We start from the raw sequence: 27,963 nt of genomic DNA, 5'->3' as shown, positions 1-27,963 counted from the left end.
ACCAAAGGCAGAGGTGTTTAATTACAGCAAAAAGGACAACATTCACTGAAAACAGCAATCCAGTTTGGAAGAAACATGCAGTTCAGCAATACTCACCCTTTCTCCTTTCTCTCCTTTCATGCCAGGGCTTCCCTGTAATCATTAAGAAAACAAGAAAATACAGAAATAAACATACATAAAATACATATGAGAAAAGAAATTAAGAAATTCTGAATTTTGCAATTGATCATTAGATTATATCCTGTTTTTATTCCTTCTCCTTATAAGAATGTGTTGCGACCTCTTATGATTTTCCAAATGTCATAAGAACGATGTATGTTAAATTTTTGGATTTCACACCCAAGAGTGTGCTGACCTGAAACAAAGTTGGACTAATACAACAGGATATGCACTAATGACAAAAACCATGCTTCCTCTAAGGAAGTCTTTCCTCTAACTAGAGATGACAGTTGTTTCATGCATCATGTAATGCATCAGATTTGGCTTGATGTGTGTCAGTGCATGCGGTCTGTTAACATTGATCTGCCCTCTTACAGTTGGTCTTTGCATGACAGACAGACACTATAAGGACAAAGCAGGAAACCCAAACTCAACAATCAATGCATTGTCTGCTTTCCCGTGTTATTGGAGCTGTTCAAGGACAACTTCAGACAGCTTCTGATTCAAGTTTGGACCGTGGTACAAAAGGAAAATGACCGCTGCTCTGTACGCTTCTTAGACTGAAGTTTCCATATTATTAAAAAAAAAAAGTGTCTGTGATTTCCATTCAGACTTGAGGCAGCTCCCTTTGAAATCCTGAACTTTGGCAACAAAATGACTTTCACACGGTATTTCCATTTGTTTCAATGGGCGTGCTGATAGACGGTGTTTTCACTCGTGGCAGTGGACGCCTGCGTCCATTGAGAGACCTTACTTAGACAGATGGTTCGTGAATCTGGTTCTCTTTGCCATGACCAAATGGTGCAACACACAGCTATCAATGTTTGGACCACTTTCCTCGAATATGTCATAAGAAACATTCACACCTGTGACCTCACTAAAGGGTTAATATATGCACCAACATATTCACCAAAGTTGCACTATACAATTTCACAGTATAGGGTTAAATTCTATGATTCAAGGGTAAATTTCCACACCCACATCCGCTTCACATTTTAAGAAATGCTGGTTGCTGTTGGCTCATGGTTACAGCACACTCCCACTTCATAGCCTCTCCATACTTTTCATAAAGGCGTGTATCCCCTATTCTCAAATTATGTCCTTAAATACAATTGGAATTGACATATATGAATTTCTGGGGGAATGAACAGGGGTCAAGGACTCCCTGAAATTACCTGGCCTCCACCTATTTGTGATACTCAAACCTGAGAGACTGACTAAAATTTCCAGGAATTGCTGCCTTAGCACTGCAGTCTTGGCTCTAGGCATCTGTGGGTTTAAAACTGTGCCAGAAGCGTGGTCTTATTTAGTGCCAAACCCTGTACGTACCGGGAGTCCTGTGTCACCAGGCTTTCCTGGTTTCCCAGTAGAACCAGGCATTCCAGGAGATCCAGGACTTCCCTAGATGGGTGAAGACATAAACAATAAATCATCAATTCAATCACGCAGCCACACTGTGAGAGATATGCTCAGATGTTGCAACCCATAGTCATAAATAGTCTTGACTTGTTTTGTACTTGACAGCACTATGCATAAAAAGTATGTATTTCAGACCAGAGGGACACATATCAGTGGTGGGTCTCATGCACACCAAATTTCACATGCAGTCACATGCACATCTACTCTCAGCTTCCCAAAGCATGAGGAGTTTCCCCTCACAGTGTGAACAGAGGCTTTTTGCACCGTTTTTCCATATTCAGCTGCAGCCGTCAGTAAACACAGGAGCAAGAGCACTAAAGTTATGCAGAAATGACACGCAGGAAAAGAGTCCACAACCTGATGGCAAACACTGATCTGAGAACAGGGAGTGTGTCAATTTATCTTGGTGTCACAACCTTTTTATTCAGTGGAATGACTGACCTGGGGCAAAGTAAGCCAGCAGGACCCGAAAACAAAATGCAACCTCTACCCTAACTATATGAGCACTTGAAATGGATCTGTTTGTTGCGGTGAGTGCTGGATATATTCTCCTCAGGGATACGCACCATTGGTCCAGATGGGCCTCTGGGTCCTGCTGGTCCTTCCTTTCCTGGTGGACCCTATAATGATGACACAAACAACAGCAAATGGGGAAAAAATACACCTACACATACAAACTGCAGTACAATGAGGGAAATGCAAAGCCATCCCTTGATTTCTGAACAAATCAGTTCATTTAATTCACAGTATTGACTGTTCAGGACAGAAATCAAACCAGCTTTGGCCACTGTGGACAGTGAGATGGTAAAATGCTGACAGTCAAAACAAGCACACAAACCCACCACATTGTCGCAGTTCACATGTCAAGCAGTCATCAACACCACCTAGAATAAGTTTTATTCTTTCACACTGGTGTTTACTTACCCTCGGCCCGGATGGTCCGATCGGACCTACAAAACCAGCAACCCCAGGGAGACCCTAGGAGGACAGAGGAGAGCAACTTTAGAGCCCAATTTTTTTTACCACCTAACCTCCACTCACCTAGGTCACTAACGCCTGTCCAGCCAGCTCCATCCAGTTTCAGATACCGACCTTCTCTGCCTGAAGCAACAGTAAACCTCAGTTTGGTTTTGCTCTGAAACGTACGTTTTACTGCCCCTTCTCTCAGGCCTTTGATGCTCCGTGCAAAGGACTGTGATTTAGAGTGAACTTAATACATTCCAGACCCACGTTGGTGTTCTAAACCTGGGACTCGTGTGCTCGGCAGATCATTATATGCATTTCGCTGTGCCATCTGCTTCAAGATTCATCACGCGCCTGTACTACACTCTGTTTGAGGGATTATCCCTCAACAAATCCCACATTACACTTGTATGGATGCATGAAGTCAAGCAGATGGAGTATAAAGTGGTCAATGTCATGTGAAATACCACAAGAATGTGCCATCACAAGGCTTTTTTGTTTTTGTTTTGTATTGTTTTGTCTTGCTTTTGTTTTGCGTAAAAAATGAATCATTTGTATGCAAGCATGTGAAAATGTTGAGCCGGTCTGTTGGAATACGCCACAATACACGGATCCTTTGGAAAGAACCAGCCCATTCCGGTAATGGTGGGTCTTTCGTGGGAGCAGGGGTGGATTCCCATAGAGCGGCCGTGTCACTTCCTGTGCAAAATCCCTGTAGCGAATCAGATTTGTAAGAATCCACCCACGATAAGGGCACACCGTGTCCCAGACAAGCTAAACCACGTTCATCTCAACTGACTGCTCCACACCACGGAGGTGGTAACGATGACGATGAACGATGTCCTTCTGCTTTGTGTGAGACATGATTGGTAACAGAAAGGATATTTGTGTCCATTTTCCTAATGAAAGCACATCTCTCCAGCAATTCCTCTGTATAATATTGCCTGTGAAGTCCTCCACATGGTGTCCAGACAGTTTTCTTTCGAGACGGCACTGTACAATCCACACAGAAATGAACTCTTGAAGGCTCGATCCGGCTTCCACTGACTGACAGCTTTGCGACTGCTTTCCAAACGGGAGACGTGCTTTGGATAACCTTGAAGTCAAGTGTAAGCGGGTCAAGGGTTTCCTGGAACCACTATATCCTCAGATCCATGTGGAGCTGTCTGGGAACCTCTCATCCCCTCCACCTTGCCATGATTATCTAGGAAGCCGCACCACATTTGTGGTCCATTTTGACACGGGCTGCGAGGGAAATTACTGCATGGACAACGCTCAAACGCTTCACTGGCCTTGGCTTGGGCCTTCCCAGTTGGAAACGCCAAAACTCCTATTTTCAAGGTAAATCATCTGAAGAAACATAAGTAGTCACAGCCACTGATAGATTGCCAGGGATGAAATGTTAATTTGCAGGTCAATATGAATTCGTGGTTTGAGACTGCTGTCAGTTGTAGCCTCTTTGTGATTATCTCGCTCGTGAAATATTGCCTCGAGCTTGCCATGTGGAGGCCTTCCAAAATAGTAGCGTTAATGCACGCTGTGGATAATCTACAGTTTCCTGTCCAAATCCACAGTATAGGCACAGGGCCAAAAGCAGTACTCACTGGTGGTCCAGGTAGTCCAGAATCACCAGGATCTCCTTTGGGTCCCGGACGACCCTGAAATAAAGAGAGAGAAATATTTCAATGTTAAAACAAACTTTAACACAAAAATATAGCAGAATCCTCTGCAGGAAACATATATATTATATTATAATAATATATTATTCAGGATCTGCTGTAAGTTGACATTTACACGTTCGGTTTACACATGTCATTTGAGAGGCAGTGTAACATAGTGGTAAGGAGTATGGCTCATAGCCAAGAGGTTTCTCGTTTGATTCCCCGCTGGGGCACTGCACCCTTAAGCAAGGCACTTAACCCAGAATTGCCTCAGTAAATATCCAGCTGTATAAATGGATAACATTTAAAAATTGTAACCTGTTTAAGTTGCTCTGGATAAGAGTGTCTGCTAAATGACAATAATGTAATGTAATGATCTCCCTCAGCATGCCACAAAGAAAAGGATTCGCTGTTCGCCCCTTTGCGTGAAGCTCCAGTTTTCCCAGACGAGGGAATGCAGACACTGTGGGTTCTGCCCACAGTCGCCTTCGGCCTGTAAAAGCCTTGGGAAAATCACTGGAAAACAGGCCCTATTAGCTGCCTGTAAGGAGAAACAAGACCACGGCACGCCACACACAAAGCATTAAGGGGACTTACGGGCTCTCCGGGTAGAGACAGACCGCTGGGTCCCTGGGGGCCCGGGGGTCCCATTTGGCCTGGTAATCCCTGCTCTCCCCGTGTACCCATTGGACCCTAAAAACAAGCACAGGGAGAAAAAAAAAACATCAGGCTTGGAAGCAATTCGTTAGCAGCTCCCATCATCCTTCCAGCACCCCATTCCTCTGTAGCGGTTATTATTACTGGAAGAAGGCACCAGAATCAGCAGAACTGAGCTCGTTAATAACTGGAACTGTTTCAATATTCCTCACAACAGACAGTCCAGGGGTCCTTGAAGTACAACAGCATGGATTCAGTAAGCATTCCTAGATTCAATCAACCTCTCCCCTCTGACAATAAAATGCAACTCTTGACTCTGACTGCTGACTGATGGAAAAAAATGGGTACATGCATTAATCTGTGAGTTAAGGACAACCTGTGATGCAATCCAGCACTCAGATGCTGGCTGAATTTTTTCTTTGTCTTAATGTATGTACTATGGTACGGTAACAAGTGCATCAGTCTCTGTTTCTTAAAACAGTGAGGGGTTTGAACTGTGAAAGCTCTGTGTGCGCGTGCTACTTACAGCTGGACCAGTCTCTCCCCTTTCACCTCGAGGGCCTTTAGTGCCTGGTCCACCCTGGAAAGGGAAGAGAATTATGGCTATTTAAGCTGCAAGAGCAGAATCCAGACCAAAGCCTTAAACTGTAAAACTAAGACGCCTCGCTGGGACTTCAGGCACAGATAATTCATGCTGACACTACTCTTAACGGCTTACTTAGACTTTTTTTTTTTCTTTTTTTTGATGTCTTACGGGGCTTTCATTTCAAGGCAGAAAGAAAGTCAAACAGCGTAACAACACAGGAAGTGCCCCCCCCCTCCTTTAATGTCCCGAAAATGTCTTCTTCACACCAGGGCTGTTATGATAACACAGCGTTCCCCGGGAGGGCCTGAGTCTCTCCAGCCTCATCATCACAGCTGAGCTCTGGATGCTGTTACCCTCCCAATGGCCGCGGGAGGAGAGAACCCCGCCGGGCGAGTGGGGCAAGACGGAGACGGATAATGTCTTTACCGGAGGCCCGGGGGGGCCCTGGGGTCCGATGCTATCCTGAGCACATGTGCAGGAGTGGGGAAGAGCCGGACACTTCAGCTCGTCTCTCTGGTATTCATGGAAAAAAGGAGAGGGGGGGAAGAGAGGGAGGGAGAGGGAGAGGGAGAGAGAGTGGTTGATATGAGCGAGTGTTCAACATTAAACAGAGAGGTCCAACAGGCCTCCACATCACCCCCACCCTCCAGAGGCCAGTTGGAGCTTCCGGGCCCTTCCGGCAGCCCTCGGCAGCGTGAACCTTCAGGGGGCATGACATTTAGGTCAGAGGAGTCAGCCGGAAAACTAACTCCGCTGACCCGGTCGCAGGAAAGTAGAAAAGGGTGCCCTAATGTCCGTACATCAGAGTTACGAGCGACCCTGATGGTTTACACACGGGCTGTGCTTTTGAGACATGGCGGCCCACGAGGTTCGGGGGGGATACGAGGAAACATCTTAAAACTAACAAGAAAACCTGTAAAAAGGGCAAAATTCTCACTCAAAGTCTACTGCAACCATAAGGCAATCTTGTGTTCAGACTTGGTTGAATTGGATTACGCACAAATTAACATCATTCAAAAAGAATTTAGTTCTTAGACAACAACCTCTTTCTTGAACAGGTAGGCAAATTATAGAAGCCACCAGCAACACAACATAAGCAAGCAGCTCCTTTCATGCTTTTTATCAGATCACGCGAAACAGCATTAAAAACGTGCTCTCTGTTAACCCCCCCCCCACACAGAGAGTAACAATAGTTGGGGGGATCATGTTTTCAACAGCTTGAGAACAATAGCTGGGTTTGTTCGTCTAAACCGCACGTGTTTCCGAGGATCTCAAGCGGGACCTGAAGTGAGAAAGAGCAGATCGGACAGGGCAGAGCCAAAGACCCACATCCCCGAAAAAAACTGCAATACCTCACCTCGCAGGCGCACAGCTCGGTGTGGGAGAACAACGCCCCAGCCAGGGGATAATTGAGTTTTCCCCCTCGCCCCCCAGCCACCCCCCAGCCTGCTGTGTTAACCTCTGCCATGAAAAACCGAAAACCCCTCCTCTCTCTCTCTGGCAGCCATTAAGGTATTAAAGGCAGCCATTTGGCTCTTTAAATGTCAACTAAAGGGTTGTTCTCTGACACAACGGTCAGTTGTTTATTTTAAATCATCATTTATGTAACATGTATGACAAATTTTTTTTTTGATTTTTTTCTTTTAAAAGTCAATAGTGAATTTTGAATTGGCTGTTACAAACTTTTGTTTTATGAATGCCTCATACATGCAAGCAAGCAATACTTCCCCAGTGTTCCGTTTTGAACGTAGAGCATATGTAGAACATCCCAAGGTGTTATTCAAACAGTTGATAAATGTCTCAAAAACTAGTTATTTCTGTTGGCCAACACTATGCAGAAGGTACAAACAATATTTCAGTTTTAAAGACACATCCATCTGAGGGCCCTGAGCACCCCCATGGCTTTTGCAAAGCACGGAACCCCTATAAAATCTCATGGGTCATAATGTGTCATTTTTCTGTGACGCATAGATTGCATAAATAATCTTTTATATTCTTTCAAATTTCCACATGCTGCAAAATCCGTGGTGCGGCAGTTTTTATCATACTTTTCTGCCTGACAAATTAGCACTGACAACAGCACAGAAGCATTTACTGTGAGCCGCTAACAACGCTACGCCTCGTTGCAAATCCCTTCCATTCAAGTAGCTTGAGTGCAATTCGGAGTCGGCAGAGGCTTCTCCATTTGCACGATATGTGACTCTTCTGGGAAAACAGAAGTTGGAGCTTTGTTGACTCTGCATCTGTTACGTAACACGATATCCTTAAAAATTATAACATGATATGAAAAAAATGTTGTCGAGGGACACCGGGCTTAAACATGGAGTTGGTGGATGAGATCAGAAAGGATATGCACTCAAACACAGGGAGTTCAGTCCTGCCATAACCAGTTTTCCTGTTCTCCTCTATTCAAACCAAACATTGAACCACCTGCAATTACAAAACTGCAGATCCAACACATTCAGCGGTTTATGCTTTTCAGTTTTCCTTCTGCTGTCTAAAATGTGAAATATCCCATAAAGGTTTTGGCTTTGCTGTTTGACATTATAGACTTTCATACAATCCCCCCCACCCAACATCCATCCTGTTGTCAGAGTGCAGACATTCAGACATCCTCAGTGTTACATGGTGGAGATGTATAGAGAAGCTGTGTAATGGTTGGACCTTCTCCCTGACTGCTCACAGTGGACATAGCAGGAAACCCTCCCCCCCCCCACCCCCAAACCCCCAACCCCCCCACTGATATATTTATAGAGGTTCCTCTTACCATTGATGGCAGGTCACAACATTTGTCTCTGCTCGTCCAGCCCAAGCTGCAGACGATATCGAACATCTGGAGCTGGAACTGCGCAAACCAAAACGAAAAACGGATGTCACACATGTCTTCGATACAGCGTTTCAGCTTAGAGAGAAAAAAAAAAAAACAAAAAACTACAGACTCAGGCAATGCTTCCATAATGCATCTGATCTGGGGCTGCACCAATGGTTTGTGAGGGATGGGGGAATTACCGCCCCCTGATCAAACGTGAACTTGGGGCTTATGTGGGGGCACAGAGTAGTGCCTGTCAGCCGGCTACGTAACACAAACATGGACATAAATGTTGACCAGCCGTGTCCTTTATGATGAATTTCATCCCGATTTTCCAGTTTCTGTGTGATGTTCTCTTATTTCCTAAATAAGAAAACATCACACTCTGTCCTAAACTCTGTTTTCCTAATGGTTCAATGCACTTGTGTCCCTACCAGCTGGCTTGTACCTTGTCTGGCCAACTATTGAAACGTGGTCATGCAGCACTTCTAATATTGTGACTCTGTGTATGGCTTTCGCTGGTGTTGTACTCTTCCTCACTTGAAAGTCGCTTTGGATAAAAGCATCTACCAAATGAATGAACACAAATGTAAATGTAATGATGATTCAGATTTCACTCACCGTGGCTGTCTCCCGTGAGGAGCCTCCCGGCTTCGCCATTTTGCCGAGCACCTCGTACCCATCCAGGGAGATGTTCTTTGCCTCCTTTATCTCCTTCTCTGCCACCTCCTGGCAGTCCACGTTCAGCTTGACGCTCTTCGGTGAGACAGATATATGAAGCTGGAAAGGGAAGACAACAGACAACATGGTTTTTTCTTTGTTTCTCTGGTACAAACAAACAAAAAAAAAAAACCACACCTATCTGAAGTGATATCCTTAAGCTCCGCTGATCATGGGGAACACAGGGCTGGCAGAGCAGGCCGGCTGTCTGTCAAGGTGTCTGTTGTTTCCTTCTTGAAGAGCCATTACATTTAAAACACTGCTGGCTACTCCGGCCCTAGATGGAAATGCGATTTTCTTTAAGCCCAGGGGACGTTACTCTAAACTCAGACAAGGAAGGCATTGAAGAGCAAAGACAGATTCTCCTGGAAAAAACACATGAACGAATATGGCAAAAACAGGCTGATTCTGCCCCAAAAGTAGCAACCGCAAGCCACTCTTTTTTTTTTTTTTTATATGCTTTACTTCACAAAAATACCCCTATTCACATTCACATCGTATTCCCTCCAGCATTTTCTCTATACATTTAAATTAATTGCAGATTATCATGTTCTGTAAGGTAATACAAATCGGTAAAGGCGCTGTGGGAAACTTCACGTCAGCACTTTCTTCGTTAAGGGTATAATGAGAACAGTGTTTCCGTACAGCTGATTTGTGTCTGCTTTGTGCCTGTTCGTTTGCACCACTGCGGCCGAGTGCGTGGTAAGCCGTGCAAATGCAACTCTTTCCATAAGATGTTTACACAGAGTCTGTATGTTTGCAGTCCCCGTCGAGCACGGTCACGCCGCTTAACGAGCACAATTTGCGGGCAACCATCAAAAGAGCTCCTCTCCCCTCGGCTTTCCTTCGCAGTTGCCCTTTCACAATCGGCCAGACCGACTCTGAGTCTGCGACACTCCACTAACGTCAACGGCTTGCATTCCCGCTTTGTAGCTAAAGCTGCAACAGGATAGGCCACAGGCCTTGGAAGCAACGCACGCCATTATGGTCAACTTCCTTGGCAACGGGGGACAATATTTTGCCCATGGCTCTCGATATTTGGAACCCGGGATTCTGGCCTGTGGGTCGATAGCAGCATGCACTCTGTGACCTTTGTTAATGGTTTTCTGTGATCAACAGGGAGGGGAAAATAAGTCAATCCCTACAGTAATGTAATGTCTGGGGAGATTTAATGATAAACAGCAAAAAATTATTACTTCTGCAGCAACTACCCTGTCACGCTTTTAGGTAGTGTTCATGCATTTAACGTTGCAAGATATGACGCTGTGAAATACTATCCACCACATCATTTCCACCAGTGACAACAGATGAGCAAGACATAATTTGACAATTAGCAAACATTCCAGGGTTACATTTAGTATTATCAGCAGCCAACTCCTTTTGACTTAACAATGTCTGACACCAATGAATTACAAGACACCTACACACTTCAAATGAAATCATTACCTGGACTAAGTTTAACAATTTTAATCTCCACGAACGGATCAGGGAGATTGGGTAACTAGAGTAAACCAGTTCCAATTCTGACTGATTTCACGTGAAGCTCTCAAAGGTAGAGCCGCACCATTAGATGCAATCAAACACAGCACAAAGGAATCAGCTGCTTGGGGGGGGGTTAGCCTTAATCAAACCGGCATGCTTGTTAATCCTGCCCTGCGGTCAGAAAAAAGCACAGGATGATTACCGTGGGTTGGGTTAGTTTTCCACCTATCCTTCATTAGTAGCTCAAAAGCCCCCACTGCTTCTCACGTAAGTGAATGCCATGGTCATATGCCCGCCTGCAGGCATATTCTAATCTAACCTAATCTAATCCTAATCTGTTCGATATTCAAATCCTGTGTATGCAGAAAGAATGGCGACAGATTGGCGCAGAGTGCAAAGCGAAGATGCACTGTCATACCCCCCTCAGGGGCTCCCCCAGAGGTGGTCGTCTCGGCTCATTTTGGACCCCACTCTAAGGCTCCTGGGTATTTTCTCACTTGACCTCTGCTGTATTCAGAAACACCCCTGCATATGGTTTTATTTCTGCTTCTGTCAAGCTCTTTTTCCTCTTTCCCCCACTGATGGTTTTCTATGGTTTCCCTTCTCTCTCTCACCCCCTCCCCCCATTTCCATTTTATTGTTCTTGGCCAGCCTGGTGGCTCTCCCAGATTTTTTTTCCCCCTTTCCCTCCCAGGATGCGACTGCTGTTAAATCAAAAGGTTGCGGGTTCACCCCTCAAAATCCACCGCCTCCCCTCGGCCAGCTTGGCAAAAGACAAACATCTAGAGTCAGTCAGTGTCGCCACAGGAGCAGGCCAGATTTAACGTAAGAGCTGCCGTCTCAGTTCATCTCAGTGGCTGCTTCACGGATAAACCTCCGTTGGGGATTATTGGCAGCGCTAATAACTTACCGAAACAAACGTAATGACCTGTTTGTCAAACAATACCGGGAGAACAAGTAAGAACGTACATAAACAATAATAAATAAATCCTCTGTGGTTTCAGGCAGCCCTCGGCAATTATCGTCATCGGTGCGACCTATGTTATGATTTCTGCGTTTCCACATACACTTTGAGCACATATTGTATAGGCCCCTGGCAACCAGCATGGAGAATGTTCCGTTTGTAATGGAAGGCTGCCAGTTCATTGAGGGATAACGCTGAATGGCTGAACGGCTTTATGGCCAGTCCATAGAGTTATGATGCCAAAGCACCCAATGGAGCAATAGGGCAACCATTGCAATAACCAATGCAGCAACAAGATATCAACAGGAAAAAATCTTTCCCATCAATAGAAGTGGAGAAGTAAAAGCCATACAGAGCAAGAAATTCCTCAAAGAATAGATTCATAATAGCATTTTAATGTGGGTTTGCTTTTCCTGTCCACCCCTGGCCCACTGCTAGTAGGGAACACGGATACTGGTGCAAAGGACATTGCAAATGGAAAGTCTCTGTCCAGCACCTCCCCACAGATAATAAGTGGGTATTTGCATAAACTAACATGGAAAAACATTTCAGGTGGAACATCTACGGTAATGTTACCGCTTTCCTTACCCAAAGAACACAGGAGCCTGTAAGTCTTTTAATGACACGCATATACTGCCTCCTTTGAAAGTTGCCAAAGTTTCCCCTATTAATGTCCTGTCTCTCAGAGGACAGAAAACCCCTAGAGGGCAAATGAGAGTCTGTTTAACTCATCTTCAGGGATTTTCCCATGTGAAAACACAGACTTTCCTAGTGAAACACTACCGTCAAAGTGAAATGTATTCTTTACCTGCTGCTCTGAGAACACAGTTAAGGTAAATGCCTCTGCAACTTATAACATGTACCACACAGTTAAAATATATGAAGTGCAGAGTTCATATTCAACTCTATGGCCAGAAAAATATTGAAAAACATAACCAGAAAAGCTCAAAATTGGCCTAAACGACCTGGTACAAGCTAGAAAGTTTGTAGGGGGTGGTCTCATTGTTCATGTGTAACACGTCACTTTTGGCACTGTCACTGACATTTTCCTTGGTTCTTAAAACCTCATTCACACTCCGTTCCTTCGTTTCATACAGGGTTACACTTGTACGGGTCATGTTTCAGCACTGTACAGAAGCACCGAGGATTGGCACACACAGGCACAGCTAATGAGAATGACTCGCTCTTTGCCACATCTGTCGTTCAGCCCATAGGAAACGTGCATCGGAGACTTCCCCCGATTTGGCCTGGGTAATTGGCCTCCCCTGCCGTGACGACCACCTGTCATCTGTGACCCCGGCGGTGAGCGAAACGTTTGCGCCGGCATCCATTTTTTTTTGCCACGTGGGGGGTCACCTGCCAGGGCCCCGCGGGGTGTGTAGCGGAAGCAGGCGCACACACCGAACTGACAGGGCGCATGAACAGCCGCACAGGAAGGAGCTGCAGACCGCAGGGGCGTACCTCTCCCCCCCCCCAAAGGAGCAAACAGCTACCAGACCGAGCTGATGCTGAGCAAAGCCAGAGGCCTGGCTACGAAACAGCGCTGGATCCGGGGGGAGATGAAAAAAACGAAACAACTCCTGCCTGGCATTGCACAGGCGTCCTGATGTAATTGTTCAATAGCCACAGCGGTGACTCAATATTTTCCAAACAGACATGCTGGCGGGTGCACCGTTTTAACGGCTTTACTGAAATACCATATAGATTCGTGTGAAATTTGTCCATGCGGTCGTCATCGGTATGTTCTTTGAGCTTATGTATGGCTGTGTGTGTGTGTGTGTGTGCGTGTGCGTGTGCGTGTGTGTACGCGCCCATGTGTGTGTTCACACACTCCCTCCACGCTCCACTCTGACCTAAATGACGCACTTTCTGGTGCTAGGAAACATTAGGAAACTATTAATGGTGAGGAATTAAATATAGTTTTTAAGGTAAAACATTGCATAATAAGCAACTCGTAATCCCCTTGTTTCTCATACACTTTATCCACTGTGCAAAATAAATTGGTCCCTGAGACGTATTTCAAATCGGTCCCTGAACTGACTCTCTCTGTGTTTTTCCTCAAAAATACAGTTTACTAAATGATATCTAATCATTTCTGAATTACTGTGCCCAATACACTTTCAGTACATTATAAAATGGCTGCTGACAATATACTGGTCCTACTGCCACTATCATTTGGTAAGTCTGGCAGGCGTCCTTGGCTTAGAGAAGGTGACACATTATTCGTTTATAAGTATATGATGAGGACAAATAATTGCTTACTTCTTTTAGCCACACATAACCATATTTCATAAGACACAACTACATACAAGGCGGAACTGATTGATAATGTTTTCATACAATGCTTATGTAAAGTATTTTACTTCAGTGTGATCTGTCCATCTGTCCATTTGCTCCCCTGATACTATACTAACATTTAAATTCACTGTCAGTAAGTCCTCCTACATCTTGGCTAAAAGCATATCTTTATTTGACTTTTTTTTTAAATTCTGCATTTGTCCTCATATAGGGTGAATTGCGCTAACAAAAATTGTTTGCGCTGCTTTACATAGTTATATTTTATTCCCTGGCATCTTGAAATACAAATAAATTTGATTTAAACAGCTGGCTCCTGTTGAAGCCCTGAGACAAGAGCCACAGAGAACAGAGAAGCTCCTTAATACTCTGCCAGGGGAATAGCTGCCCTTCTTTCATGCCGATTTCTTTATAACATAGCGGGGAGCTACAAACAACGAGAGATCAGTCCAGCGGAATCCCAGCGTTTGAGAGTGAAATGGAACCCAGGCACAGCTCTAGCCAGACCAACTGTAAATCTGAACTCCTTACGATTCCAGTTCTAACGGTTTGCAGGTTTTGACGGAGCACTAAGGTCCCTTCCCCTCCCCCAAAGCTAACCAGCACAGGGATATTTATGGGCCTTCCAACGGTTCATCAAAACTGTCGTATTTTAGCCCCTGGCTCGCCAAGGCATGCAGTCTACAGTTTCAGCATAGTACCCATGATGCAACGCTGTTTTATGGACTCACTCTAACCCCCCTGCAAGCACACCATATCTTGGACTTGTGTAATGCTGCTGCAGACAATCACCTTGGCTTTTTGAAAATGTATGATGGCATGCACAGATCCTCTGATACGCTGTGTAGCATATCTTCTCCTTCATGCTGTTGAAAGTTTATATTGAGTGGGCTAATAAAAACCAAATTAAAAGTCTACCAAAAATATCTGATGCTCATTTTTGGACTTCCAGCTGTTCTGTAGCTATACTGTTTTTGGAGTTGATACTGTGATATATATATGCACTTTCATGCCATATTAACCTGGGAAGTTGCTCTAGATAACAGTGAAAAGGCTCATCTTATGATGTCTGTGATACCCCGTCATTCTAACTCAACGTTGCTGACAAAATGGCTTTTTCCCCAAAATGTTTTTTTTCCCCAAAATGGCTTTTACCTTGTGGAAGCTTCCGTGGAAGACCTTCTTCACTTGATCGCTGTCAAACGTGACCCTCTGGGTCTCGCCCCTGGTGTCCTTGTTGTAGAACGATAACACCCTCCTGGATGCTGAAAAAGGAAGAAGGGGGGAGAAGGGGGAGGGGCTTTTTTCAGATCGCCATCCAACGTCGCGCAAGAAGGGAGGTCGTGCCAAGGCTCCTAAACGATCGCAGAGGGGACCCACACCGGCAAGCACTTATCGGGTCATCCCCGTGGCGCGACGGCCGGGCCAAAACAGAAAGAGCGGTCGCCTTTGAGCGGCGGGCCGAGGCTAACGAGAGCACATGCATCGGAGGTTAAGCCTCCATTCTTGGGTAATTACCCAGGGAGATCAATGCGGCTTTGGAGTCTGGAGTCCATTAAAAGGCGGCTCTCCAGCACTGGCGTTTCGCGAGCGAAGCAGGACCAAAGTAAAAAAAGAAAACTAAAAAAAAAAGACCTCAGAGAGCGCAGCTGGTGGACAGCTACAGGATGGAGAGCCTTACGATCAATGGTGACCCCGACTTCAGGCTTGTTCCCGCCGTCCGCGATCTGCCATATGTCGAAGGCTTCGGTGGGTGAGTCGGGGAGCAGGCGGAAGAGCAGGATAATGGTATAGGTGTGGGGCATGCCCTCGGGATGGATCTCTCTGAGAAAGAAAAAGAAAAAAAATCACAGGTTTGATTTTTTTGTTTTTTTTTTCTACCCACGTCCACCAAGCCCCAGAGTCAACAAAACCCTGATGCGCTCTGTCATTGAGGGTGCTTTCCTTCATTTCCTCACATTTTTCATCAATCCCCGTGACCACCAAAACCATCCTCTCCTCATGGGAAACAAAGTTATCAAGAGGTGGTCATAAGTTATAAGCTGAGGACTAAATGTGAGTTAATATATACTCCAGACATGGGGATTCAAAGGCATTTGCTGTACTGAACTGTTTAGTCACTTTGCACAAAATAGGAAAACTGACTAACCAGGGGCATTAGATATTGAGCAACATGCTCTCTGGGCCAACACAAATGGTCAGAGGTTTTATGTGCATTTGAGCATAGATCAAGGGATCTTTCTTTCATTTATCAAATGTCAGGATACTCTGATTCAGCCAATCAGAGTGAGCTTTGTGCTGTGAGTCAGAGAGCTTCATCAGGCCAGAGAATGGTCCCATTAATACTGTTCACACCAGTAGATTTCCTCATGTTCATAATGTATTTCATCTGATATCCAAATATTTGTCACCTCCCACACCTGCAGGAGGTTTACATTTTAGCCACACTGGTCTTTTCCTCTTCCTGCTTTTTCTATTTGCAAATTTGAGTCTGTTCTCTGAGGGAAGGGCTTCAGAATGTATAGCATCACAAATGCGTGAGAGTAAAAGGAAGCCCAAATTGGTGTCCCTAGATAATCCCTAGACAAACATAAAGCCCAGCAAGAAAGAGATAATGTCCTGGCTGGCAAATTCACACTGGACAGCTTTTACCAGCATGAAGAGAAACTAAAAGATCTGAATGAAAAGCAAAACTACGCAGACACAGTTGGCGTGTGAGCATGGTCTGGCTGGAATTGCCATGTGGCACTGTCTATCTCATTGTGCAAAACATACACATAAGCAGCCCAAGCCAAACCACAGCTGAGAGCCTTCACAGAGACAAAGCCTCTCTCATTGAAGCAAGCATATTGACTGCATAATCTCAAATGGGTGTCAGCACCAGCGCAGGCCTCCGGGAAACATCCTGGAAGCATTTTCCACTCCTAAAGAGCCGAGAAATGTTTCCATTCAGGCGCGTTAAGTCAGCGGCCTAACCGCACGCCAAAGCGGGGGTATCATTACGGACAGGAGAGCAAAGCCTCGCTCGGCTGCGGACCTTTGAACGGAGTCCCCTGCAGCTCAGCTATTGGCCGAGGCCGTTTTAACAGGGCCAATAAACTTCAGCCTCTGACCTCAGGGTGCCTCTGCGAACTCCTGCAATGACACATACGGGCGGGCCGCGCCCTGGGGGCTTCGTTTTTTTTTGAGCAAGAGCAATTTGGCGCGGCTAAACACTTCGCCCTACAAGCTGCAACAACAAACGAGCCCCGGCCCCAGAAAGGAGTAACGGGAGCGGAGGGACCTCAAACACCAGAACCTGGAAAGTCGTTAAAAATAATGACCACCACCGCCATGACAAAGCAGTGAACAGAAGGGGGCGAACTCCCAGCGTTGTGTGAATGCTAGCTGTGGGCTTACTTCGTGGGCTGGGACAGGAAAGCGTTCTTGTGAAGTCTGTAGGCGATGAAGCTGTTGAAGGAGCCTGGCTCCATGGAGACTCCTTTGATGGCGGCGAAGGTCTTGTCTGTGATGTTGAAGGCCTCAAGCATTCTGAAGCCTGCAAGGAAAATCATGGGACCAGTCATGAGTCAGTTATGAGCCAGTTCAGGTTGAAAGAGACATGCTGTATGTGGTTATTACTGGCAATACAAGTACACACGCATGTATTTAGGAGCTGAAACTTGTTCTTACCAGGTGATGTGAATCCATCCAGATAAATCAATGGGCAAGCTGAAAGAAAAGGGATAGAATATAACAATTGCGTAATATAATATGCAATGCGGTTTCAATGTACAACAACGTGAGATGAGAAATAACCATCTGTTCATTCTGAAAATGTTCCTGAGTTCAGGACTGTTTCTGAGGTGTTTGTTTGCAGGATGTGAGGCTAAATGGATGCCTACTGGAGGTTGCTGTTTCACAGATGAAGGTAATGAGGTTGTCCTGGATCTTGGCGAAGGCGTCAAAGTCGTCCACCACGAACACGTGCCGGTCACTGGGCTTGCTTCCGATGTTCCGCAATTCGGCGAGGTCCACGTCGGCGACGCCGACGACAAACACGCTGTAACCTAACAGGGAGGGGCAGGGCAGGGGTTAAACTGACTTCTCTTTCCGAAACAGCCTAGCCCTACTCTCTGCACATCACAGAAAAACTCGCAGCACATTGTTTCAGTTTACCAGTAAAGGAAAAAAAAAAAAAAAACTCCAAAAGATCTGACAAAATAATAGGCTTGTCATCTGCGGCCAACCAAGAAATCTGCAGAATTCTACTTCGTACTCACCGCCAAATTATGACACACAGCAAAAACTTTGTTGGGTTTGAGAGAACGCCTTCTTATCTCGGATAAGTAAACCTCCCCCCCCCTCCCCCCATCACAGCTAAACTGCTTCCACTCACCAGAGTGCTGCAGTTTCGATGCGCTCTTCTTGACCTCGTCCTGAGAGCGGCCGTCGGTGACGACGACCAGCACTTTGGGAACGTTCCTCCTCATCCCGCTGTCCGAGGTGAAGACCTTCTCGCCCACGTGCTTCAGCGCAGCACCTGGACAGCGACCAGAGAGCAAGGTGTCCAGACTCGGGGTGTGACATTTCTGCGCTGTGAGGCACTATGTGTCTGTTTTTAAGGGATTGATGGAAAAACAAGCGGACAGTGCTGGAAAGAACAGGCAGTTCTCATCCAGCCTGTGGGAAATCTGCAGTAGATTGTGCTGATATAACCCCAGCGCTCCTGCATGTCATTCCACTACTGAGGCTGTAATATGCACGCTTATAACACAGCGTTCTTTGTAAAAACAGCAGGGAGAGTTCGCTGGACGGGCGTACCTGTTTTGGTGTTTCCGCCCCTGTAGCGGACAAGCTGAAGAGCTGCCAGGGTCATTCCCTTGTCCTGGTAGGTGTTGAGCTTGAACTCGGTCTTTGCATCATCGCTGTACTGCACGAAAGACACCTGTTTCCAAAGACAGGAGCAAAGCAATGAATGAGACGTGTCTCAGAAGCATAACCCAGGCAACCACAAGCCCACCCCTGTGGTGTGAGAGCACAGTGCCAACACAGGGCCACGCACCTGCATTCCGGAGGGGCTGATTGCATCGAAGGCTCCGATGGTGCTGAAAACGAACTGCACGACTTTGTTGAAGTTGTCATCACCGATACTCCAAGACCCGTCAATCAGGAACACCAGATCCGCCTTGGCGCCCTTGCAAACTGGCAAAAAAAGAATTAACTTGGCCATAAACAGGATGGAAGCTCTTCAAAAGACTTGCATGAATCTCACATGCAAAGTCACTGACTACTTTATCAAAATGCAAATGGAATTATTGAAATGTGACTGGGAATAGCGGATTTAAATCACTACAGATTCCAGTGGGAACAAACAATAATCTTGACAAACTAAAACAAAACAGGAAAGCAACAGGAAAGCAACGTTGTGCAAGGACGGACAAAAAGCAATATGAATTTGATTTGTTTAGGCTCTGTGCCACAGCTGAACATCTTGAAACTTTTGTTCATGTGTGGTCAGCGGTTGCACCATTTGTCTAGAGTCTAAGGACTGGAAATGAGATTTTGAGGGCTTTTTCTCCAGGAGTGGCTTACAAATTACCGAGGCCATCTGCCTGCAGCGAGGTTGTGCAGCATATTTGTGCCACCCATGCTCAGTAAGATCAGGGCTGCCTTTGAGAGGGCCCGTTTTCACTCGGCGCAGTAACTGCTCAGGCACAAGGCCCCATTCTCAGAGCTGCGGCGCGCTCGCTAGCCGTGGTTAACCGCAAGCGTCATTCTGCGCTCATTAGTTCAGCGGTCTCCGACCCCGATGTGTCTGCACCGCCAGTCAAGGCGGAGCGGGAGGACAGCCTCAAACGCCAGCTCCCACAAACCCCGCGGTCGGCTTTCAGCGCCTGCCCGTCTGAGGATTCTGCTCCTGGACTGTGCCGGCCTCGGCTCTTTGTTCATGTTTGTGAGCTCGCTTGTTACCTCGAGGATACAGCCAGCTCAGCTTTGAAGCTGGGTAATGCATGAATGATCACCTCTGTTCTGTGTTTTAAGGGGAGCTGGTGATGCATCTGTGAGCCCAGGGTATTGTTTTTGCTTGCTTTTTGTTTAGATTTTCTTCTTTTTCATTTCCCAGTATATGGTGCATGTACAAGACAGCTGTGTGTGAAAGCTTCCAGATTTATCATTAAGGTTTCTTTTTTTGTAAGAATGCAGCCATCTGCTTACCCTCCCAGGCAGGGGGAATTGTGGGTGGTGGAGGTGGGGTCGGGGGTTCCGTTGGTGCCTCTGTGGGCTTCACCACTGCAAAAAAAAACCGTGCAGGTTCAGATTCAGACTGTCAGGGATGTCTTTGAGTTTCAGCAGGCCGATGTGTGGGTGGACAGGGTTAGGGTTAGGGATAGGGATAGGGATAGGGATAGGGATAGGGTTAGGGTTAGGGTTAGGGTTAGGGTTAGGGTTAGGGTTAGGGTCAGAGTCAGGGTCAGGGTCGGGGTCGGGGATAGGATTAGGGTTAGGGATAGTATTAGAGTTAGGGTTAGGGATAGGGATAGGGTTAGGGTCAGGGTCAGGGGTGGAACTGTTTGGCGTTTGGACTTACGGGTTCGCTCCTTGGTGCTGACCCCGGGTCCCTCGAGGTTGGGGGTCTGGGCAAAGACGGTGGCGTTGTACAGGGCATCTGGGGTGAGGCCGTCGAAGCAGTACTGGCTCTCTGCTCCTGTGATGGTGATCTCCTGCTGTCCGCTGCTGGATGCTGGAGGTAAAAAACAAAAACACATCAGCACCACCGGTCACACCCCACCTGAATTTGGCTGGGCTCACAATGCATCAGAGCTCTAGGGGCCTGCACGACTGAAACTGTTCATCACACAGATCCTCCTGACAATTTACTGCCTTCTGCCTACTTTGTATCTTCTGTGTGTCCTTGTCATTCTTATCGCCCCTGCACTTAATGCACCTTGTGCAGTTTAATGCATTTTAATATAATCTAGTATCTACCCATGATGACCTTCTGGGTTGCCGTGGTTAAGATTGTCTTAGAAATAGTTATTATTGACAATATTCATGATGTCATCATTAGCATCATCATCACTGAGCAGGATGTTTTACTCTTTTGCTAATACCAGTATGTGATTTTTCTCAATCCATTAAAGTCTTTGAAGATCACTGACTCTGCTGCATTCTGTGACAGGGAATGCTTTTTCATCTCTGAAGCGGAGAAGATCTCAACCTCATGGCCTCTTCTATTTGCCTTGTGGGAAAAGGTCTTAAAACAGCCTGCTCTCATTAACAAAATTGGCTTAATTTGGCAAGTAGTCCCACCTAGAACAGTAATGACTACCATAAATACAAGTAAATATCCCTGTATCACTTCCTGCTTTAAACAGTTATCATGAGACTGAGAGTGAATGACAAACAGATGGATTCAAAGGCAAACCTGATTTACAGGGATGGCCATTTCAGCCGTTTACACAACTGACCTATAAGTCAGTGCTCTTAACCATTTCAGTTTAAACTTTCCTGGCTTGGGAGTGAACAAGGACGGGCACAATAAACACCTTTTTGAACTAGAAGACACTAGAACTATATTCTGAAGAGTCCTGTTTCAACACTAACCATGAATTGCATTGTTTAAGACCTTACTTCACTTCACTTTACTTTATTGCTAAATGACAATGACAATAAAGTAAATACCTTATGAGTCTTGTATCATTTAAGGCCTAAGACCTATGAGTATATGACAGTATGGAAAAACAGTGCATTGAACTGATTATAAGCATACTATACAAGTAATGACCTTTTCATTTATTAATGCAAGTAATATTAATTATCCTGTTTTTCATTACCTATTCTCAAGTTATTCTTATGAGATGGAAATTATTTACTGTAGGGCAAGCACTACAACAATTGCTAATAGCATGTTAATAACATATTAATAACATATTAATTAATTGTAATAACAGGATTAAAATGTTACAAAAACATATACTCATATTTCACTTTCATACTTTTTCATTTCGTGTCCCAATAATTTTACAAATCCTTATAATATCTTTAAACACAAAGAGTGTCTATTCTACCTATAGCTGAGGAGATTCAGTGCTTCAGTCTGTGACAAATTAACAGGCGAAGGCCCCTACTTACGGTCAAAGGGGTTGAGTTTAATCCTGTATGAGGTGGCCGCTCTGTGGGGTGTCCATCTGATGCAGAACGTGTCATAGCCGACATTGTAGGTCACCAGGTCGGTGACATTCAGGTACACTGCAAAAATTGAAGGGATCATGAGTAACACTGCTTGAGCTTGACGAGTCACACTGAACGGAAAAGTAAGTCCCTGTTTCACATTTTGGAAAAAAGAAAACCATGACAAATATATTTGCACGGCAGAAGATGAATCTGCGGAATGTCCTATGGAATTTAACGAGAGGTTGTTTGGAGAACAGGTGTGAGTGGGCAGGTACATACGTGTGGTCCCTTGTCCAATCAGAGGTCCACTCAGGCCTGCGTCATACTGGGCGAGGACTTTGAGGTCATACGTGGTACCAGGCTGCAAGTTGTGCAGGTTGTATGACGTCACGTCCCCAACGAACACCTCCATGGACTCATCCGTACCTGAGAGTGCGACCCCCAGCATGAATTGAGCACATGATACAGAGTGCTCCCACAAAGCATTTCAACAATCTCCTCCTCACTCAATCATTACCCTATTTCCACCTTTTTAGCCTTACTCTGAATAACTTCACACTGGTTCCTCTTTGTGAAATCATACAATAACACGTTTGAAATATGCAAAATAAGTCAATTTTATTCAGGGCAGAATAATTATAATAATCTCTAAAATTACAAAATGATACTAAGAACGATTTGTCTTGGGACAACTGTGGAAAACGACCTGTTGCAATCATAGTTGTGTTTTTTCAGGAAATGACCTTTGAGCCTCTCACCTTCAGGCTGGTAGACCAGCTTGTACCCCAGGACCCGAGATGGTGCGGGGTCCCAGGCCACACGGAATCGGGTGTACCACTCATCCGAAACGCGCAGATTCCGGGGCTCCAGGAGGCCAACTGGACGTTCGTCAGAACAGACACGTGTCAGTCAGGCAAAAGAGAAACTCAGCAAACCCATTTTTGGGCAAACCCACACACAAAGACGCAAGACCCCGAAAAAAGTGGTTGGAACATCAGCCTGCTTAGTGTGTTGTTTTCCAACTCGCAGGCCTTGAAGCTATGATTAATATGTGTTTCCGGTTTCAGTTTATTTTTCTATGGTGGCGTAAGTATAACCGGAGGCTGGCCATCAGCAGCCTAACTTCCCCGTGGAGAGTGGCCCAATCAAGCTGCCTGGTGAGGCGGCACCTTGATCAAAGCCAAGAGGGGAACTTTCTATCGTTTCTGTAATTTGGACTCAAGATGTTGGGCGTTGGTTGTTGAGTCTATTCGGCCCCACCGCTGCAAACTCCCAGCCTCCCATGAGCTTGAAACCCAAACGGTCGAGGCTGGAACATGCTGCATCCGACGGACTGAGACCGTGCTACTTTCGTGGCTGAGATGGCCAGGTTGCCAAGGTGACAGTGCCAGCAGGGCGGGGTTACCTGTGCGCCCGTCTCCGGACAGCTCCCCGCCGGGCCCGTCGGGGTAGATGGGCACCACGTTGATCTTGTACGGGGTGTCGGGCTGCAGGTTCTGCAGGATGACGTTGTTCCGGTTGCCAGGGACGACCGTCTGTGGAAAACACAGAGGAGGTTCGCGCTGTTCTACGAGCGCGGCACAGATTCAAAGAATAAAGGGGGGGGGGGAAACGACGCCTAAGGGAGAGCCCACGCCCCTGGATTCGGCATGCATCCCCACTCATCGCCGCAGCGGGAGTCTTCGGTTTCATATTCATCCCTCCATGGTCTCTGTGAGCTGAGCTGGATTACTAACGCACCCACGTGCATGATGAATGGTCGTGAAATAAAGGTTCCGTCCTGACTCAACTTTAAAGCCATTCATTTCTTGAGTCTCCAACAATAACACTGGTCTCATTAGGTCTGTAATCCCCCCACTAATCCGCACGGACTCCTGCTGCCCAAATATGCACAGAGCATACTGCATCTGTGACTTCTAATTTAAGGTGAAATGAGGAGACGTTTCAAACATGTTGCAATCAAGTGCACCTTTGCTAGGCCTTCATAAAGCATACATAACACCTTCATGACATTACGCCTTCATTAAGCGCTACTTTATTACAGCTAACTTTATGAGATTGATTGAAAAAAATTGCGAGAGAGAACATGTGCCACAGTGTGTCAGGCTGCATCTGATAGGATGCACTGCATGGGTTTATGAATGCCTCATGAGGTGATAATGTGATGCATAGGATGTCCACACTTAATGCCACGCATAGTGTTTCACATGCTTTATGAATATCTTACCGAGGTGTGTGAAAGTGTGGAAGAGTTTGCTTTCCAGAACATGCTGGCCAAACCCCCCCCGCCACCCCCCCACCCCCTGCCACTTACGAATTCCTCGATGGGATCCCCGGTGGTGGGGGCGTAGACGATCCGGTACTGCTGCACGGGCCCCTCCGCGTGGTCCCAGCTGACACTCAGGGTGGAGGTGGTGGGGTCGAAGACGCGCATGTTTTTCGGCCCTCCTCGAGGCACTGCGGCACAGGCAGAAAAACACAGCTAAAGCTGACGAGGTCCTGACTCTGAAGATCCCACAGCACTTCACAGGTGGTTCCCTGTATCCTAGATAAATTCTTCAATCATGCTCTTCCAGTTCAATCATCCCCCTTTTTAACTGGCTAAATAATTCCCTCCCTGTCCATTTTAGATGTGTTAAGAGCTCAGAGCTCAAACTGCGATGACTGTCACGTGAGGGCTACACATTAGTAGTGGTTGAGGTGAGCCCACTTCACCTCATTGTAAAGTGCTCTGAGAACCTTAAAAGGTGTAAATGTATAAATGTAATCCATTATTATTATTAAAGCTAAAGCCTCTCAGTTTTTTTTCTTTGGAGCTGGGAAGCAGGTCTTCTGTGTCCTTTACTCACTAGGCCATTCATTCACTTGCTGAGTAAATGGCTTCCGCAGCAGTTAGAGTTTCTAATGAAGTTTGACCACTACAGGGTGATACGGCCCACAAAGTAGCCACAGACGGGTTTTTTTGTCCATATAGATACCATACCTACAAATTTAGTTATACACATTCATTTAAGTATCTTAATACATTAGGGCCATCGTATCCAAGAAGATTCTATCCAATGTAACATGGATAGCAACACCTGCTTTTTTAGGCTTTTGTCAAAGAAAACACTTCACAGCTTAAAAAAAGTTGATGAATGAGGGGGAAATATATGTATGCGTGATGAAGGTGGAGGTCTTACGTGTTTTGCCATCATCAGCCACCGGTGGCCCCTCTCCATCCGCGTACAGCGCCACCACACTCACAGAATATGGTGTGTCGGGGAGAAGCTGATCCAGGAACGCCGTGTGGGTGCTTCCTGGTACCAGGACCTGGAGGAGAGGAGGTGAGGAGAGAGGGAATGAGTCACTCCACAGTCCTCAGGACAGCTGAGTGTATGAGCACATCAGTGCATCTAGCATCTGCGTCAAGCCTGGTCTTGAACACTGGAAGCATCTTCGCTTCCACTACAAACCCCAATAAGCAATTATAACTGTCTGGGTGGAAGAACCCTCCTTGTGTCACTGTGAATTTTATCTGTAACCTCACAGACAGTTTAAAGTGATGAACAGGAGTTACTCACCATCTTCAGACTACGGTACACAACCTGACCCTTTGACTGGACTTTGGTGTGCTCACTCAGATACAGTTTCATGTAATCACCAGCTTCATTTTAATATAGCCAGTAAGTGGTCACTGCTGATGGCTATTGTATAATAACAGTAGGAATATATTGATAGCACTACAGTAGTACAGTACTGGAAGTATATACCAGCATGTAATGATAAACTAATGTTGAACTTATTGTATAATCGTTGTTACTTATTTGTTGCACCGGTAACTATTTTGCTCTGTAAGTCATCTTGGCGATAAGGGCGTCGGCCCAATGAAGTAGTAATAATAACCAGGAATAAAGCAAAACTTATAATAAACCAGTTTAAATCAGTCCTCTTGCCATGACCCAAATTTGGTTTGATGGGCAGAGAGAACTTGTGTGTTTATAAACTGCATCCTTGAGGCTGGGGAGAGAGAGCTCGGCCAACATGACGAATTTGGCACCGCTAACGCGGATAAAGACCTCACAAGTGCAAACCCCAATCGCTGTGTGTGTGTCAGCTAACAGAGAAGCATTTCTCAAGGGCACCAATCCGTTCTCACTTAGTTACCATTTGTGCTATTCTTAAGTGAAATGTTTAACAAATATTCCGTTAATAAAGCAACAATGGTACCAAGGCAGCAGGGTGGTGTAGTGGTAAGGAACAGCGCTTGTGCTGGTTTGATTCCCTGCTGGGGCACTGTTGTTGTACTCTTAGGCAAGGTACTAAACCCAAAATTTTTCAAAAACTGCATAGATTGAAAACATTGTAACCTATGTAAGTCATTCTGGAGCATCTCATAAATGACAATACTATACTGCACTGTTATGTTATCGTCATTTATTGCAGCGGTGTATGTTCTACGGTGAATCCTATCTGTGCACACAACACTCTAGATAAATCTAACTCTCCACCCCACTCTTTGCTAGGTCTGCGCACCACGTCTGTTTTGATGCAAAGCAGCCAAAGATCCCCATGAACTTTATGGACGTCTTACAGCTTATATTTCTCCAAGTCACTGAATCATGCTCAAGAGAAGTTCTTACTGATATCTGACAGTAATGCCTGTCATAAATCTACTTTGCGCTCCAATCTTGTGCTCTACGCGGCTCATAGACAGGTTAAAAAGAAGGCTACAGTCAACATAAAGCAAGCAGAGCTTGGTCAGGTAAATTACAGAAACTTTCACTTGCCCGTCTCCTCTCTAAAGGTAAACCTTTCGCTCTTGTGTCTGAGACCTGTACCCTTTTGAACATGAACACCACGGCTCCTAATGTTCAGTCTAACAGCATCTAAAGCTGAAATGCAACTGGCATGCTGAGCTGGCTTCATCTTAAATGTAATAATCACTGCTGTAATGTCTGTTGTTGCAAACTTGAAAAGGTCACATTTTCCACAAAAGTTCAAATGCAACATTTTTTTTTTTTCCTAAATGCCAACTGTGTGTCTGGCCCCAGGTTATGCACAGTCTCCAAAAGTTATAAATTTGTTTCTGGGGCTATTAGCTAAACTGTCAGCCCTTCATACTCCATACTGTATGCAATTGCTCCTGATACTGACAAATTCAGTGTTGGGGGAAGATTTCTACAGTAAAGAGTATCAGCCTCTAAACCTAAATGTATGAGAAGCTTACTCATTAGTATTATACTGAATGAGGAGTTTTTCAAATCACATGAAACATAGGCAGAATATTTTTACGTGCTGAAACAGTTCCTGCTCTTTTGAAGGACTGAACTGTAAAGCCCTCCCATCCCCCGCCACACCCCCACCCCAGTCCTAGCCCCAGCCCTAGCCCTGTCATTAGGGAGGTAGGAATCCCTGGATCCCTGAGACTCACAGACTCTGAGGGCCTGGCTCCGCTCCTGGGCGCGTAGATGACCCGGTACTGCTGGACCAGGCCGGAGGCCGGCTCCCAGCGCACATTCAGGCTGTTGGTCGTGGGGTTGTAGACCTGGATGTTCCTGGGAGGGGTACGCTCCACTGAGGACAGAGCAGAAAGGGAAGTTAGGGGACCCTGAAACCCCCCCCAGCACACACACACACACACTCACTTTAGCGCCTTCCAAAAAATACCCATAAAAAGTCATCCAGCTGGAGCTCTCAGGAGCATTCTACTGTTATCTGCAGGGGGGCGAGGGGGGGTGGAATGTCGCACCCAGTCAGTAAACAACAGGAATGGAATTACTCAGGGCTCGGAGCCAGGGGAAAATAAATGAGCTTGAAAAAGCAGGAGCATTCAGTGCTACCCTGTTTTAACCGGCACAGTTAGGGATATCCAAACGCCGACCTCAGCAATATTGCCGAGGTACAAAGCTGTTTTACGGGCCACACGTTGCACTAAAGAGGAGGAAAGGGGTTTTGCTCTCTACTAAAATTGCTTTAGCTTGCCTTTAAAACTAAAGCAGATGTTCGTACTCTTTGTACCGCTCACCACTATACCCCCATAAAGTGGGGAAGTTCGCATATAACCTCACTTCTGCTTTTGAGGGCATGAAGCCGTTTTTCAGATAATTAT

The 27,963-nt window shown here is 45.8% G+C and overlaps 1 protein-coding gene across 5 annotated transcripts in view; it reads right to left on the bottom strand.

Annotated features, from left to right (window-relative positions):
• LOC118787507 (collagen alpha-1(XII) chain-like) overlaps positions 1-27,963 on the bottom strand; it is a 79,888-nt gene that overhangs the window by 6,034 nt on the left and 45,891 nt on the right. For 4 of the 5 annotated variants that reach the window (XM_036543090.1, XM_036543094.1, XM_036543091.1 and 1 more), the window contains 27 exons: positions 27,286-27,428; positions 25,055-25,184; positions 24,187-24,329; positions 23,278-23,407; positions 22,631-22,750; positions 22,152-22,298; positions 21,831-21,947; positions 20,287-20,439; positions 19,914-19,988; positions 18,760-18,899; positions 18,519-18,642; positions 18,094-18,237; positions 17,600-17,764; positions 17,388-17,426; positions 17,115-17,253; positions 15,397-15,539; positions 14,871-14,980; positions 8,876-9,034; positions 8,213-8,290; positions 5,872-5,958; positions 5,386-5,439; positions 4,800-4,895; positions 4,146-4,199; positions 2,503-2,556; positions 2,145-2,198; positions 1,489-1,560; positions 97-132 (listed from right to left, as the gene is read on the bottom strand). In XM_036543090.1, the coding sequence (XP_036398983.1) occupies positions 97-132; positions 1,489-1,560; positions 2,145-2,198; positions 2,503-2,556; positions 4,146-4,199; positions 4,800-4,895; positions 5,386-5,439; positions 5,872-5,958; positions 8,213-8,290; positions 8,876-9,034; positions 14,871-14,980; positions 15,397-15,539; positions 17,115-17,253; positions 17,388-17,426; positions 17,600-17,764; positions 18,094-18,237; positions 18,519-18,642; positions 18,760-18,899; positions 19,914-19,988; positions 20,287-20,439; positions 21,831-21,947; positions 22,152-22,298; positions 22,631-22,750; positions 23,278-23,407; positions 24,187-24,329; positions 25,055-25,184; positions 27,286-27,428 (2,906 nt within the window). The remainder of the gene's footprint in view (positions 1-96; positions 133-1,488; positions 1,561-2,144; positions 2,199-2,502; positions 2,557-4,145; positions 4,200-4,799; positions 4,896-5,385; positions 5,440-5,871; positions 5,959-8,212; positions 8,291-8,875; positions 9,035-14,870; positions 14,981-15,396; positions 15,540-17,114; positions 17,254-17,387; positions 17,427-17,599; positions 17,765-18,093; positions 18,238-18,518; positions 18,643-18,759; positions 18,900-19,913; positions 19,989-20,286; positions 20,440-21,830; positions 21,948-22,151; positions 22,299-22,630; positions 22,751-23,277; positions 23,408-24,186; positions 24,330-25,054; positions 25,185-27,285; positions 27,429-27,963) is intronic. The other variant, XM_036543093.1, reaches the window with a different exon arrangement.

The sequence above is a fragment of the Megalops cyprinoides genome, chromosome 12 (genome assembly GCF_013368585.1).
Source record: "Megalops cyprinoides isolate fMegCyp1 chromosome 12, fMegCyp1.pri, whole genome shotgun sequence".
NCBI classification, from domain to species: domain Eukaryota; kingdom Metazoa; phylum Chordata; class Actinopteri; order Elopiformes; family Megalopidae; genus Megalops; species Megalops cyprinoides.
Note: the sequence above shows the minus strand (reverse complement) of the source record. Positions and strands in the feature narration are given on the sequence as shown.